The 17195-nt window shown below is 38.1% G+C and overlaps 1 protein-coding gene across 1 annotated transcript in view; it reads left to right on the plus strand.

Moving 5' to 3' along the window:
- GABRB1 (gamma-aminobutyric acid type A receptor subunit beta1) overlaps window positions 1-17195 on the plus strand; it is a 434698-nt gene that overhangs the window by 324364 nt on the left and 93139 nt on the right. The window contains exon 5 of the mRNA XM_052642080.1: window positions 1292-1374. Within this exon, the coding sequence (XP_052498040.1) occupies window positions 1292-1374 (83 nt within the window). The remainder of the gene's footprint in view (window positions 1-1291; window positions 1375-17195) is intronic.

Consider the following 17195-nt stretch of genomic DNA (forward strand, 5'->3'; position numbering starts at 1 on the left):
ATTATTACACCTTATTTTGTGAAAAGAGGACAAGGTAATTCACTTTTTTTAAGAAAAATATTTTGTCAATCCCAAAGTGATATCAAATGTATGTGTGAGTGGACTAGCCATAAGATTTCAGTTCCTCTCAAACACTCAGCACAGTCCACGAAACTAGCCCAGCTGAGAAAATGGAGGGATCGTGGAAACCCAGGTAGGATATCTAGAGTCAGGATCCCTGGGTTTGCATAAATACATAAGCCAAACTGTAGTTGGTAAATAGGGTGTAAGCACTAGGATAGTATTTCTTTACTGGCTATATGCTATGGGCCAGGGACTCAGAGATGAATCTAACAAATCTCTCTAATAGTGGAGAGTGCGAGGCATTAAAAGTCATGAAGGACAAATTTTGTTGTTTTTTTGCTTTTGCTGTTTTATCATTAGGTTGTAGCAGGAGAGGGAGGTAGGCTTTGATGCATAACATAGATAGATGTTCTCCTCCTTGTAAAGCCAGCCATGCTGCAGATATTGACAAAGACATTGCTAGGATGCTAGTGAATATAGGAAGGGCTGTGGGATAATTTATAGCTATAATAACGGCCATCCTTCATGGGGCACTTACTAAGTATGAAGCACTGGGTTAAGAGCTTCATACCCATTATCTCTTTTAATCTTCACAGCCATTCTGTGCAGTAGGTGTTTTGATTGATGGGTGAACTGAAGCTCCTGGAGATATATTAACTAGCCCAACCTCACATGGCTAGTGAGCAGCAAAGAAAGACTCAAATTCAATCTGCCTGTCTTCAATTTTTATCTTTTATTTACTTTTATTTTTTAGATCATTTTACTATATTTCTTTTTTAAATTTTTTAATTGGAGGATAATTGCTTTACAATGTTGTGTTGGTTTCTGCCATACAACACCACAAATCAGTCATAACTATATATCTGTTGCCTCTTGAGCCTTCCTCCTTCCCCATCCTCATCCCACCCCTCTATGTTGTGATAAAGCACCAGGCTGGGCTGCCTGTGTTATATAGAAACTTCTACTAGCCTATATATGAAATCTAGAAAAATGGTACTGATGAACCTATCCCAGGTAAGGAATGGAGATGCAGATTTAGAGAACGGAGTTTTGGATACAGAATGGGAGGGAGAGGGTGGAACAAATTAAGAAAGTAGCATTGCCTATCTTTAAAATTTTTTAATCACAAAGCTTTGATGCCATCTAGTAGGCATGATTCAGGGCTAGAAAGCCTGGAAATGAGAGTCACCATCTTTACAATGTTCTTTTCTCTCTCTCACCCTGACAGGATCACAACCACAGCTGCGTGCATGATGGATCTACGGAGATATCCTCTGGATGAACAAAACTGCACCCTGGAGATTGAAAGTTGTGAGTTAACTTGGACAGGGGGACAAAAAAAAGAGGGATGTTTGCTTGACCTAATTGAGTGCAAACTCTCACTGAGTAATTGGCACCGGGATAATTTCAGCTACACTCCCCTGCCGACTTTTCAAAGGGTTCACAGGCTAGTAACATTTTCCTCTGTATTGGCAGTTATCTTTTTGAATCATTAAAGAAAGTCCACTCCTTTTAGCTGGACAATTTATAAATTCATGCTTTCTCCTTCTCAAAATCAAGTTTCTTCCAAGACATTCCAATACTCAAGCTGCATTAGAGAAGGGAAATATTTAGTTTGAGAAGACTTTGTGAGATTGTCTTTGGTTCTATAGTCTGTCTGCCTGAAGGACTGTAAATTGTTGTCTAGAAAAACACTATGGTAAAGTCTTTCTTCATGGAAGGATGAGATGATAAATGGTATTGTCCATTTCTCATCTTGTGGCTTGTAGTCTAGGTTTGTCCTCTTGGGCTGTTTTTCATTGATTAACAGTTAGAATATTTTAGTCACTAAGAGTTAATCTGATTGATTATCTTTGTTTCATTGTTTCTCAGTCATCAACATGCAGACATTTGATTCCATTTGTTGTGAATACAAGGCCAAGGCCATTTCCTGGTTTTCAGGGACAGAGAATGTGCAGTAGGTAATTCAGAGCATTGTAATACAACTTAATGTAATGTAAGAATAGACAGATATTTATTTAGATCATTTAAAATGCTTTCCAAATCTAAACTTCAAAATGGTAAAGAAAAATGGGATAATTCCAAGTGATCCTCTAGTATTATTGAACAATGAATGTATTCCCCATTGTCTGACTATTGAGTAATTACATTCATTTTCTAGTTTTACTGAATATAAACATAGAACTAGATAAAGAATGCTTATGTAGATATAGATTCAGATATAAATATTGATCTATTACCTCTAGAACCTGGAATGAATAACATTCATCAGCTGTTCTTTAATTAATATTCTAATTTTAAAATATATAAATATGTTGGCTGAAAGGTATTAATATATGAAAGTATTAATAGTGACTTTTGGTTTAAATGCCAATGACAAGCAAATTCAAACTATAGGAATGAAATATAAACCCAGTCATTTGTTATTGGCTAATAATGTTTTACAAATAAGACAGAACTTTAGCTAAGCAGGTAAACCATTAGCTGTTGGAACTGACATGGAAAGAGAAAGATGCTCATTTATATAGGTAGCCTTTTACCCTCAGTCTCCTTCCACTGATTGTGATTTTTCTTTTTTTTTGCCTTTGCTTCTGTTGAACCACGTTAGGATATGACAATCTGTTAAAATTCTAACATCTTATGTTTACAGCATGCACTTAAAAAAGCAATGAATTTTGACAAGTACTGGAATTGATTTTGTGGATAAATTGCTAGTGCTAAAGTTATCAACATTCTCTCACCCAAAATATTTTATTTTATAATGCATAGTGAGTCTTTCTATTATTACAAGTTTACATTTTTCTTTAAGTAGGCAATTTTTTTATTCCTATTTAGAAAATAGATTACCTTTAGGACCAGTTATCATATCATATCATGAGCCAAACCAAAACTATAAATGAGGCAGAATTAACCATAACTTCTGTGCGGCAAAGATTGGGGGAGGCCCAAACAATCAAAGAGTCCAAAGTTATCATAAGATATGATGTCAGGCAATAAGTAGTGACCCAGGCATATGATAATCTTTGAGGCAACTCAGTAAGATGCAATCAGTTGTCTGGGTAGATGGATGAGGCATGGTAACTGGGACCCTAAAATCGGTTAATATATAGGACTGTACAGAATTACCATCATCAAAAAAATCTACAAAGAATAAATGCTAGAGAAGATGTAGAGAAAAGGGAACCTTCCTACACTGTTGGTGGGAGTGTAAAGTGACACAGCCATTTGGAGAACAGTATGAACATTCCTTAAAAAACTAGGAATAATCTACCATCTGACCTAGCAACCCCATTACTGGGCATATATACCCTGAGAAAACCATAATCAAAAAAGACATATGTGCCCCAATGTTCATAGCAGCACTGTTTACAATAGCCAGCACATGCAAGCAACCTAGATGTCTCTTGAGAGATGAATGGATAAAGAAGATGTGGTACATATATACAATGGAATTTTATACATATATACTCAGCCATAAAAAGAATGAATTTGAATCAGTTCTAGTGAGGTGGAAGAACCTAGAGCCTGTTATACAGAGGGAAGTAAGTCAGAAAAAGAAAAACAAATACAGATATTAATGCATATATATGAAATCTAAAAAAATAGTATTGATGGACCTATTTACAGGGAAGGAATGGAGATGCAGATGTAGAGAACGGACTTATGGGCGCAGCGGGGGAGGGAGAGAGTGGGACCAATGGAGACAGTAGCATCAACATATACATACTGTCAAGTGTAAGATGGATAGCTTGTGAGAAGTTGCTGTGTAGCACAGGACGCCCAGTCTAGTACTCTGTGACGATGTGGAGGGATAGGATGTGGGAAGGGGAGGGAGGCTAGGGAAGGTGGGCTAGGTGTATATAATTATGGCTGATTTGCATTGTTGTAGGGCAGAAACCCGGCTTCCCAGGTGGCACTAGTGGTAAAGAAACAGTCTGCCAATGCAGGAGACGTAAGAGGCAGGTTCGATCCTTGGGTAGGGAAGATCCTCTGGAGGAGGGCATGGTAGCCCACTCCAGTATTCTCACCTGGAGAATCCCATGGACAGAGAAGCCTGATGGACTACCATCCATAGGGTCGCAAAATGTCGGACACAACTGAAGCGACTTAGCAGGCATGATGGCAGAAACCAACACAACTTTGTAAACAAATTTTTAATATTTAAATTAAAAATAGAAAAAAAAAAAAGAAATAGAGTCACAGATGTTAAAAAAAAAAAAAAAAACTTAAGCTTACCAAGGGCAAAAGAGGGAAATTGAGAGACTGGGATTGACATATACATGCTACTATATGTAAAATAGGTAACTAATAAGGACCTGCTGTATAGCACAAGGAACTCTGGTCAATACTCTGCAATGACCTTTATGGAGAAGGAATCTTAAAAAAAAAAAAGAGTAGATATATGCATATGTATAACTGATTCACTTTGCTGTACAGTAGAAGCTAAGTCAACATTGTAAATCAATTATACTTCAATAAGTTAAATATACACATATAGGACTGTGTGGGCAGACTGTGCCCATCATAAAGTGATCCAACAGCAGGTCACAGAACTCTAGTCCCTGAAGAACCTAAAGCAAAGAAGTAATTCATTCAGTAAGAATTTGTGTAATGAGGAGTCTATGAAGTCAGGAACTCGGGAGAAAGGGAAAAGAACAGGGAACTGCATTCTATTTGCCAAGCAAAAGCTAGGCACTAATCTAACACCTCCATAGCAGAAGATAGACCTGTCATCTCAATGACTAAAGGTCTATCTCTAACAGCATTTGAGAGATAATGTGAGTTTCAGAGAAGTCAAATAACTTCCCCAGGGCCATAAGGCAAGGATAGTGGTGAAGTGGAAATTCAAACCCAGGTAATCTATTCTCTATAATAGAATCCTGCAATTAACAGGTGAGCAAGGAAGCAGGACATCAATGATTAGAATATAGCACCAGTCAGAACCACTCTCAGTTAGACTGAGGGTGCTAAATCAACCAAAGATGGGTTGAAATAATCCCTAATAAAAGTCGATTCTAGAAGCTGAAACAGAATTTAGCTCTTTGGTCAAGGGTCAAATGATTGCAACTGTGGAGAAAGCATAGTCTGTGGATACAGGAAACCAAGTACTCCTGATTCCATTGGTGTTGCTGCTGCTGCTGCTGCTGCTAAGTACCCCACCCCCCCAAAAAAAAAACTAAAAGCTTCAAATGACAACATTGCTTAGCACCAATACTTTTCTTGAAATGTATCTCTTCTTAACAATAGATAAACCGATATAAAGAGATCTTAAATCTTAAGAGGAATAACTCCCAGCAACAAGGTAACATATGGCAATAACAGAGAGTCCAAATGAGCTTTGTTTGTTCCTGCCATAAGTACATAATCAATATATGCTAAGCATTAATAAATACTGAATCTATTATCTATTTTTTAACTCTTCAAGAAGAAATGTGTGTTGCATTATTTACTGAAACAGATCTCCCTGAATTGTCATTTTATGAAGACCATAACTGAGCTTTATTTATTTTTTAAATGTAACATTGTGTTTACTTAAGTCATTAATTAGTATCAATGATAATGATTTTTTATATTCTTAGATATCCAATACATTATTCATTTCTCCTTTGGCTGATATATGGGAAAAAACAGAGGGACAAGTTTTTATGTAGTGACATAGGAAAAATAGATTATTCATTAAGATAATAGGTGAATGTTAAATGGAGGCATTGTTGCTTCACTGTTTATTTTTCCTGATGGTTTGTCAAGCTTCTTTACTGTTCCTTTTTTTCTCTTTTAATAACTTAATGTCTTCATGTGAAGTTGAGGGTATAATGAGTGTGAATTTCAGTATCTTTACTGGATATATCAATACCTTAAGTGGAAGTTCAGCTCATAATAATTTATGTGGCCTCTTGTACTAAACTTTTCATATGGGTTAGTGCATCATGAAGCTAAGTAAAGAATTAATAATTCCTTCTTAGAAGTCACAAGTGATTTGTTTTGCTTATTAAAAGTAAGTCTACTGCTAGAAAATTGGGATACTTAAGTTATTGGTCCCTAAATATCTTTCCTTGAATATTAAAATCTACTTATTTTATGTCAGCTTCTTTGACAAATCATTTTCTGTCATCTTTAGTTTTCTTCACTTCCCAGTGTGTTCCATTTATTCAGTCACTCACTGCATTACAAAAGGTGTGATCAAGACTACTAACACAGATAAACCATTCAGTTTGAAGCTTCTACTTGCCAAAATAGTTCACTGCAGATGGTGACTGCAGTCATGAAATTAAAAGATGCTGCTTACTCCTTGGAAGAAAAGCTATGACAAACCTAGACAGCATATTAAAAAGCAGAAACATCACTTTACCAACAAAGTTTCATATAGTCAAAGCCATAGTTTTTCCAGTAGTCATGTATGGATGTGAGAGTTGGACTAAAAAGAAAGCTGAGCACCAAGAACTGATGCTTTCAAGCTGTGGTGCTAGAGAAGACTCTTGAGAATCCCTTGGACTTCAAGATCACACAGTCAATCCTAAAGGAAATCAATCTTGAATATTCACTGGAAGGACTGATGGTGAAGCTGAAGCTCCAATACTTTGTACTCCTGATGCAAAGAGTTGACTCAATGGAAAAGACCCAGGTGCTGGGAAAGATTGAGGGTAAGAGGAGAAGTGGGCGGTTATCATATCGTGTACATGAATTTGAGCAACCTCCAGGAGATAGTGAAGGGCAGGGAAACCTGACGTGCTGGAGTCCATGGGGTTGCAAAAAGTCAGACACGACTTAGCAACTGAACAACAAAACTGCTGCTTGCTTCTGATATTTCAGGAGCTTAAGCTAGAAGAAGCTCAGACTTTAGGACAAAGAAACAAATAACCTAGCTATAGATCTTGTATTCTCTAGTTTATGGTCTTGTAGTCATAATGGAGCTTTAAAGGGATTACAAATGAAAGGGCCTAGTGTCAGTTGGGGAACATGATTGATAAAGTAGACATTTCACCAATGTAAGATTGAATTGACTAGTTTTCTGTGAGTATGGTTTCAGTGTGTCTGCCCTCTGATACCCTCTTGCAACATCTACTGTCTTGCTTGGGTTTCTCTCACCTTGGATGTGGGGTATCTCTTCACAGCTGCTCCAGTAAAGTGCAGCCACTGCTCCTTACCCTGGACGAGGGGTATCTCCTCACCGCCGCCCCTCCTGACCTTGAACGTGGAATAGCTCCTCTAGTCAATCTAATCACACTAGGACCACAGCCTTGTCTAACTCAGTGAAACTAAGCCATGCCCATGGGGCCACCCAAGACGGATGGGTCATGGTGGAGAGGTCTGATAGACTGTGGTCCACTGGAGAAGGGAATGGCAAACAACTTCAGTATTCTTGCCTTGAGAACCCCATGAACAGTATGAAAAGGCAAAATGATAGGATACTGAAAGAGGAACTCCCCAGGTCAGTATGTGCCCAATATGCTACTGGAGATCAGTGGAGAAATAACTCCAGAAAGAATGAAGGGATGGAGCCAAAGCAAAAACAATACCCAGTAGTGGATGAGAGTGGTGATAGAAGCAAGGTCTGATGCTATAAAGAGCAATATTGCATAGGAACCTGGAATGTCAGGTGCATGAATCAAGGCAAATTGGAAGTGGTCAAACAGGAGATGGCAAGAGTGAACATAAACATTCTAGGCATCAGTGAAATAAAATGGACTGGAATGGGTGAATTTAACTCAGATGACCATTATATCTGATGACCATTATATCTACTACTGCAGGCAGGAATCCCTCAGAAGAATGGAGTAGCCATCATGGTCAACAAAAGAGTCCAAAATGCTGTACTTGGATGCAATTTCAAAAATGACAGAATGATCTCTGTTCGTCTCCAAGGCAAACCATTCAATATCACAGTAATCCAAGTCTGTGCCTACCAGTAGTGCTGAAAAAGCTGAAGTTTAACGGATCTATGAAGACCTACAAGACCTTTTAGAACTAACACCAAAAAAAGATGTCCTTTTCATTATAGGGGACTGGAATGCTAAAGTAGGAAGTCAAGAAAAACCTGGAGTAACAGGCAAATTTGACCTTGGAATGCGGAATGAAGCAGGGCAAAGACTAATAGTTTTGCCAAGAAAATGCACTGGTCATAGCAAACACCCTCTTCCAACAACACAAGAGAAGACTCTACACATGGACATCACCAGATGGTCAACACTGAAATCAGATTGATTATATTCTTTGCAGCCAAAGATGGAGAAGCTCTATACAGTCAACAAAAACAAGACCAGGAGCTGACTGTGGCTCAGATCATGAACTACTTATTGCCAAATTCAGACTTAAATTGAAGAAAGTAGGGAAAACCACTAGACCATTCAGGTATGACCTAAATCAAATCCCTTATGATTATACAAGGAAGTGAGAAATAGATTTAAGGGACTAGATCTGATAGATAGAGTACCTGCTGAACTATGGACTGAGGTTTGTGACATTGTACAGGAGACAGGGATCAAGACCATCCCCATGGAAAAGAAACGCAAAAAAGCAAAATGGCTGTCTGGGGAAGCCTTACAAATAGCTGTGAAAAGAAGAGAGGTGAAAAGCAAAGGAGAAAAGGAAAGATATAATCATCTGAATGCAGAGTTCCAAAGAATAGCAAGAAGAGACAAGAAAGCCTTCTTCAGCGATCAATGCAAAGAAAGAGAGGAAAACAACAGAATGGGAAAGACTAGAGATCTCTTCAAGAAAATGGAAACAACCTAGATGTCCATCAGCAGATGAATGGATAAGAAAGCTGTGGTACATATACACAATGGAGTATTACTCAGCCATTAAAAAGAATTCATTTGAATCAGTTCTGATGAGATGGACGAAACTGGAGCCGATTATACAGAGTGAAGTAAGCCAGAAAGAAAAACACCAATACAGTATACTAACACATATATATGGAATTTAGAAAGATGGCAATGACGACCCTGTATGCAAGACAGGAAAAAAGACGCAGCTGTGTATAACGGACTTTTGGACTCAGAGGGAGAGGGAGAGGGTGGGATGATATGGGAGAATGGCATTCTATCATGTATACTATCATGTAAGAATTGAATCGCTAGTCTATGTCTGACGCAGGATACAGCATGCTTGGGGCTGGTGCATGGGGATGACCCACAGAGATGTTATGGGGAGGGAGGTGGGAGGGGGGTTCATGTTTGGGAACACATGTAAGAATTAAAGATTTTAAAAGTAAAAAAAAAAAAAAAGAAAATTAGAGATACCAAGGGAATATTTCATGCAAAGATGGGCTCAATAAAGGACAGAAATGGTATGGACCTAACAGAAGCAGAAGATATTAAGAAGAGGTGGCAAGAATACACAGAAGAACTGTACAAAAAATATCTTCATGACCCGGATAATCACGATGGTGTGATCACTCATCTAGAGCCAGACATCCTGGAATGTGAAGTCAAGTGGGCCTTAGAAAGCATCACTACAAACAAAGCTAGTGGAGGTGATGGAATTCCAGTGGAGCTATTTCAAATCCTGAAAGATGATGCTGTGAAAGTGCTGCACTCAAGATGCCAGCCAATTTGGAAAACTCAGCAGTGGCCACAGGACTGGAAAAGGTCAGTTTTCATTCCAATCCCAAAGAAAGGCAATGCCAAAGAATGCTCAAACTACCACACAATTGCACTCATCTCACATGCTAGTAAAGTAATGCTCAAAATTCTCCAAGCCAGGCTTCAGCAATACATGAACCATGAAATTTCAGATATTCACGCTGGCTTTAGAAAAGGCAGAGGAACCAGAGATCAAATTGCCAACATCTGCTGGATCATCGAAAAAGCAAGAGGGTTCCAGAAAAACATCTATTTCTGCTTTCTTGACTATGCCAAAGCCTTTGACTGTGTGGATCACATTAAACTGTGGAAAATTCTGAGAGAGATTGGAATACCAGACCACCTGACCTGCCTCTTGAGAAATATGTATGCAGGTCAGGAAGCAACAGTTAGAACTGGACATTGAACAACAGACTGGCTCCAAATAGGAAAAGGAGTACGTCAAGGCTGTATATTATCACCCTGCTTATTTAACTTATATGCAGAGTACATCATGAGAAACGCTGGGCTGGAAGAAGCACAAGCTGGAATCAAGATTGCAGGGAGAAATATCAATCACCTCAGATATGCAGATGATACCACCCTTATGGCAGAAAGTGAAGAGAAACTAAAAAGCCTCTTGATGAAAGTGAAAGAGGAGAGTGAAAAAGTTGGCTTAAAGCTCAACATTCAGAAAACAAAGATCATGGCATCTGGTCCCATCACTTCATGGGAAATAGATGGGGAAACAGTGGAAACAGCATCAGACTTTGTTTTGGGGGGCTCCAAAATCACTGCAGATGGTGACTGCTGCCATGAAATTAAAAGATGCTTACTCCTTGGAAGAAAAGTTATGATCAACCGAGATAGCATATTCAAAAGCAGAGACATTAGTTTGCCAACAAACGTCCTTTTAGTCAAGACTATGATTTTTCCAGTGGTCATGTATGGATGTGAGAGTTGGACTGTGAAGAAAGCTGAGTGCCGAAGAATTGATGCTTTTGAATTGTGGTTGTTGGAGAAGACTCTTGAGAGTCCCTTGGACTGCAAGGAGATCCAACCCATCCATTCTGAAGGAGATCAACCCTGGGATTTCTTTGGAAGGAATGATGCTAAAGCTGAAACTCCAGTACTTTGGGCACCTCATGCGAAGAGTTGAGTCATTGGAAAAGACTCTGATGCTGGGAGGGATTGGGGGCAGGAGGAGAAGGGGACGACCGAGGATGAGATGGCTGGATGGCGTCACTGACTCGATGGATGTGAGTCTGAGTGAACTCTGGGTGTTGGTAATGGACCAGGAGGCCTGGCGTGCTCATATTCATGGGGACGCAAAGAGTCAGACACGACTGAGCAACTGAACTGAACTGAACTAAACTGAAGATTGAATTAATTATACATTTATGACCAATAGAGTAGAAATTTTACCTACCTTAAAACATTTACTAGTTTGTATTTTCTTCCATTACAATCTCAAAGATGAGGAAATGTTTTCCTTGGTTAGGTCCTTTGAGACAAATTAAAGATGTTGTGTTTAGACGTTGTGTTTTTCTTTAATGTCATCTAATTGAGTAAAATTAGGAAAGCCATAAAGCCTTGTTAAATTTAAATTTTATTTGAACTTGGTGCACATTAATGAGTTCATAGCCCTGGGATGCTTCATAGCCCTGGGATGCTACAAAATGAGTTAATGGCACATGGAAAAAAATCAAAAAATTTAGTATTAGGAGGATTTGGAATTTGAAATCAGTAAAGCTATCACTTGAAGGTTTGAAGCCATATGGAAATATAGAAAGACTTTGGGACAACAGTCATGAAGGTGTCTAATGTCTTTTGCAATATATTTTTGGCAACAACTGTTGAAGAAAATCCACCCTAATCCTACCCTCTCTCTGTCAGCAGATAGTGCCAACTCTCACTACCTGCCCTCCCACCCCCAAATTGAAGCCATTTTGGGTCTGAAATCTCTCAGCAGACTCATCCCTTTTTCTAAATGTCCTTATATCCTCACCATTCTAAGTTAGCCCCCTGTATTTAAGAGGAAGAGGTATTCCTCTTTCTTTTACAGACTGATCCTGGCGTGCTCAGGACTTTCATTTCTTTCTTCCTCCTCCGATAAATGATTTTCTCAAGTTAATACACACCTCCACCCCTGATTTTTCAGATCCTCAGTCTCACACTGTCTGCTACCTCTTTTTCCACAGTTTAAAAAACAAGCTGAAAACTCACAAAACATGGCTACTCTACTTCACCACTCCCCTTAAGCTTTTCCCAATCTCTTACTTCCTTTCTCTCAAAACTTCTTGAAAGAATGCTACAAAATGCTTGTAGATACTTCCCTGGTGGTTCAGACAGTAAAGCATCTGTCTACAATGCAGGAGACCGGGGTTTGATCCTTGGGTCGGGAAGATCCCCTGGAGAAGGAAATGGCAACCCACGCCAGTACTATTGCCTGCAAAATCCCATAGATGGAGGAGCCTGGTAGGCTACAGTCCATGAGGTCGCACAGAGTTGGACATGACTGAGCCACTTCACTTCACTTCACTTGAAAGAATGGTCTATCTCTGTTAAGATAAGGTTCTTTATTGAGCCCATCTTTGCATCAAATGTTCCCTTGGTATGTCAAATTTTCTTGAAGAGATCTCTAGTCTTTCACATTCTATTTTTTTCATCTATTTCTTTGCACTGATCACTGAGGAAGGCTTTTTTTAATCTCTCCTTGCTATTCTTTGGAACTCTGCATTCAAATGGGTATATCTTTTCATTTCCCCTTTGCTTTTTTGCCTGAACTTTAGACTGAGACTTTCCAGTGTAAACTTGATATTTCCACCTAGAAGTCTATTTAGAATGTCTAAAAACTTTTCTGGGCTCTACCTGATGCTGTCCTCAATTCAGCAGATGGCATGTCCATGCTTCCACTTTCTTAGAATTTTGATTCAGAGAAGACCATTTACTTATAAGGGTAGATCTTTACTGTCTAAGATAGAATGTTCCACAGAAAAGATGCTTCTCCTGTGAATTCTTTGGGGCTGATGTGTAAGTCTCAGAGCTGGTGTTCTATATTAACTTTGTCATGTTTAAACCTTCTGTGTGCATTCATGCCTCCAGGTGTACTCAACATACTGTCACCCTGACCCAGGTGGGCTGCTTTTTTCATGGTCTAAATTGTGGCAAGTGAATGTAGTATCTGAGACATCCTGTCTCAGCACTCTTTTGCTTTATATCCTAACACTTCTATTCTTAGTAGTAGTAATCATTATAGTATTCAGTTATTATTATCCTTTGATTATTATCATAGTTCAGCCCCAAGTGGAACAAAATATGGAATTTTAAATAGTGTATATGCATAAAATTCACTTCAAAGTAAAATTTTAAGAAGAGTAACTATGACCAGGTATCACAGTAGCAGAAGGATACTTCTTCCTAAACTTCATGTGACCTAGGAAGAAAATTTAATTTTATTATAATTCCACACACTGGTTAGGAAACTGAAAATTTACCAAACTCAGGCTTGACCCTTTGATTATGCTATTAAAGTTTTGAAGTAAATAATCAGTAGGACAATTGGGAGAGTATTATTTTACATTTCTTTGGGGAGACATTTTTTAAAACTTCCCCTCTACAATCAGATGACGATTATGCAAAATACCTTCCCTCTAAAACCAACATACTGTTTTGGCATATAGAGCACATAAAATTCAAAGAGGAAGAGAAAAAATAATGGCACCACCAGTGAGGATAGGATATTAAATGTAAAAAAAAAAAAAAAACCCTGTGTAACTCAGTAAATGGACAGTGCATGAATGCAGATGACCTAAGAACACATCACTGTGGCAGTCAGGATGAAGGAAGGTGATGAGGGGGTGACACTGAGGACCTAGATAATGGCTGAGACTTTGAAATGAATGATTCACAAAGAGCCATTACTATCCCTAATGAAGAGGCTATGTTACCTAAAAGGAGAACTTTGCAAGGAAAACACCTTTTTGAGCTGTAAAAATATGCTTAATTGACTAAAGATGTACTTTTTTTATTGACATTAATTATGTAGAAAGGCACCCTCATCACTCCATGAAGGAAGACACAAAAAGGTAGGTCTTAAATTAGGTCATGGTGAGGATCAGAGTGCAAGTCCTTATACCTCCTTTTTCTTGAGATGAAGTTAGACCTTCAACACATCATAAAAGATAATCAGTTTTGACCCCAAATCATCAGAAAAGAATAAATGATTTTAGAACTCTCTACTGGGAAAGGTTTGCATCAAAATAATTAAACTAAAGTCTAGCAAACTTGGGTTCCTCAGAATGACTGGTTAAGTCTCAGATCTCTAGACAGTGAAGGCATAACTATATGCTCCTTCCATGAAAACCTCTAATTTGCAGAAATGAAAATCAAATAGAATAGTTTTCATCATTTTTTCCTTCATCAAAATTAAATTCTAAATAAAAAAAAAATCAACAAATTTTGTTTTTAATGTGGGCTTGAAAGTACTAATGACCTATTACATCTGGGAATCTTCCATATATTAAAGAGAAAGCCAGGAATGTTACATGCCCAGGGTGACTACCAGCAACTAAGCCATTCAGATTTCAGTGTATGGGAATTATTCAGGTCATCTGAAAATTACTTTTCTGCCTCAGTTAATTTAAAACTTAAAACTCTTAGATTAAGTGCTGAGCAACCACTGTGGCAATGGCTAATTATTTAAATTTCAGTAGGAAGCAAATGGACTGGGAAAGAAGATTGAGGAGGAAAACAGATGAGACAGTGTTTTTTGTTTTTCATTTTTGTTTTATTAATTTTTGTGGGCATACAGTTGCTTTAACATTGTGTTCATCTCTGCTGTACAGCAAAGCGATATACATACACCTCCTCTTTCTTGAATTTCCTTCCCAGTTAGGTCATCACAGAGCACTGAGTAGAGCTCCCTATGCTCTACAGTAAGTTTTCATGAGTTATCTATTTTACATGCTATTTACCCGCTAAGTTGTTTCTGACTCTTTTGTGACCCCATGGACTGTAACCTGTGATGCTCCTCTGTTCATGGGATTTCTCAGGTAAGAATACTACAATGGATTGCCATTTCCTTCTCCAGGGGATCTTCTTGACCCAGGAATTGAACCTGTGCCTCCTACATTGGCAGGAGGATTCTTTACCAATGAGCTACCTGGGAAGCTACCATTGTATACATAGCAGTGTGTATATAGGGCTTCCCAGGTGGTGCTAGTGGTAAAGAACCCCGCTGCCAATGCAGGAGATGCCGGAGACTCGGGTTCAGTCCCTGGGTCAGGAAGATCCCCTGGAGGAGGGCGTGGCAACCCACTCCAGTATTCTTGCCTGGAGAATCCCATAGACATAGGAGCCTGGAGGGCTACAGTCCATAGGGTCACAAAGAGTTGAATATGATTGAGGTGACTTAGCACACACTCAATGTGTATATATGTCACTCCCAATTTCCTGATTCATCCTGCCTCCCCTGCCTCTCTGGGTATCCATAGTTTGTTCTCTATACTGATATCTCTATTTCTGCTTTGCAAATAAGTTCATGTGTACCATTTCTCCAGATCCCACATATTAGCAATATTATATTTGTTTTTCTCTTTCTGACTTATTTCACTGTGTGACAGTCTCTAGGTCCATTTATGTCTTTGCAAATGGCACAATTTCATTCCTTTTTATGACTTTAATATTCCATTGTATATATGCACCGCATCTTTTTTTTTTTAATTTACTGTGGATTTCTACTACTCAAAGTGTGTTCCATAGGCCAGTAGCTCTAGCATTACTTGGGAACATGTTAGAAACGCAGACCCTCAGGCCTCAGCCCAAGCTCATTAAACCAGAATGCATCTTAACAAGATCCCTGTAAAGGCATGGCCATTTGACAAGCACCTCAGGGAGCATATCAGACAACAGATGGATTTCCACTCTGACAGTTTTTAAGGTAAGAGCAGGCAACATTTTGGCTCTACTCAGTGAGACTGCGTTTCTGAACTATAGGTTTACATACTCTCAGTACTTGGGAATACAGTCTATTTGGAATCAACAGTCATCTAGTGAGAGCTCTGTGACAAATGTGCTTGTTCACACAATAAATGAGGACAGTCAGTGCCTGTGAGACGGGTGTGGGAGATGAAGATGAACACCAAACTTGTTATTTCATTTTTTTAAGTTTAAAAGAAATAGACTTTGCTCAATTTTGGTTTGCTAAAACCATTCCTATAAAAATCACCATATGATATTGCTTATCATGTAAAATCTAAAAAAATACAACAAACTAGTGAATAAATCAAAAAAGAAGCAGACTCACAGATATACAAAGAACAAACTAGCGGTTACCAGTGGGGAGAGGACAGGAAGAGGGGCAATATAGGGGTGAGGCAAAAAGGGTTATTATGAGATTATATGAAATCATGTATGTGAAACTTTTGAAAATTTTAAAGCACTACAAAATTTTTTTAAATCTTTCATCAGATTAAAAGAATAAAATAAAGAACAGAACAAAAACTATTTCTCTATTTCTGTAAAACCTGTTGTTATGTATTCATTCAAGAGTAAATTGTAAAGTATTGTAGCTTATCTTTTGACATGATTGATAATGTTATGAAAACAGCTGATGCCTATTCATCTCTTTCCCAAACAGATAATTCCATTTACCACAGCATCATAATACAAATTAAAGTTTCAATGATTGCATTCGTATCAATATGTGGTATATATATATCAAGGCTTTTAAAATAGAGTAGTGTCTTGGAACAGCTTATTATTACATGGATTTGAAAATCTGACTGAAGCACTTAATTCCAGTGAAAGACACGGTCTATTGGTCTACCTATTTATTTTAAGGCACATACTTTGAAAGAAAAATATTGGAGACTTATGCCTGAGGGAAGAAAGGAAAGAAAAGTTTAAATTTTTTCCTTTGATCATTTCAGTGATTTTTTTTCTTTGAAAGAAATGATGCTATTTTCTGTTCTTTGCTGTACTTTCTTCTTTCACTTCTATGTTTCCATTCTGTTTCCCATTTAGAGGACTGGGTCCACTAGAAGCGATGGTGAAAGAAAAAGAGAAAAGCAAAAATTTAAAGCATGGCAACCTTAAAGCAGTGACTGTTATACATGGAGAAAATTAAAATTAAAATCACCTGGGGAGTTTAAAAAATGCTGGCAGAAGGGCTCACCTTCTATAAATTCTGACGTTATTGGTCTGGGGTGGGGTCACAGTATCAGTTGTTTTAGAAAATCTCCCTTCTAAAATCTTTGATCTTAAGAATAAAACAATTTAAACGTGGATATTGACACTGAAGTGAAAATTAAATTATCTGTATTGACACAGGATTTCTATATGGATGTGGTTCACAGAACAAACCAAGTCAAGACCTCTCAGGAGAATATGTCCATTTTCAAGGTTATGGATGTTCATGCATCACACAATTATGAGTAATGAATGGACTTTTTGAAACTACAGCACTAGTGCAGTCAGTCAAGCCTAACAGTGTACTAAAATGCTTTTGGGAAGAGTATCTGACTATTGTATGATCTATTGCAATTGTAGAAGTGACCTGGTAAAATA

The sequence above is a fragment of the Budorcas taxicolor genome, chromosome 6 (assembly GCF_023091745.1).
Source record: "Budorcas taxicolor isolate Tak-1 chromosome 6, Takin1.1, whole genome shotgun sequence".
NCBI lineage: Eukaryota > Metazoa > Chordata > Mammalia > Artiodactyla > Bovidae > Budorcas > Budorcas taxicolor.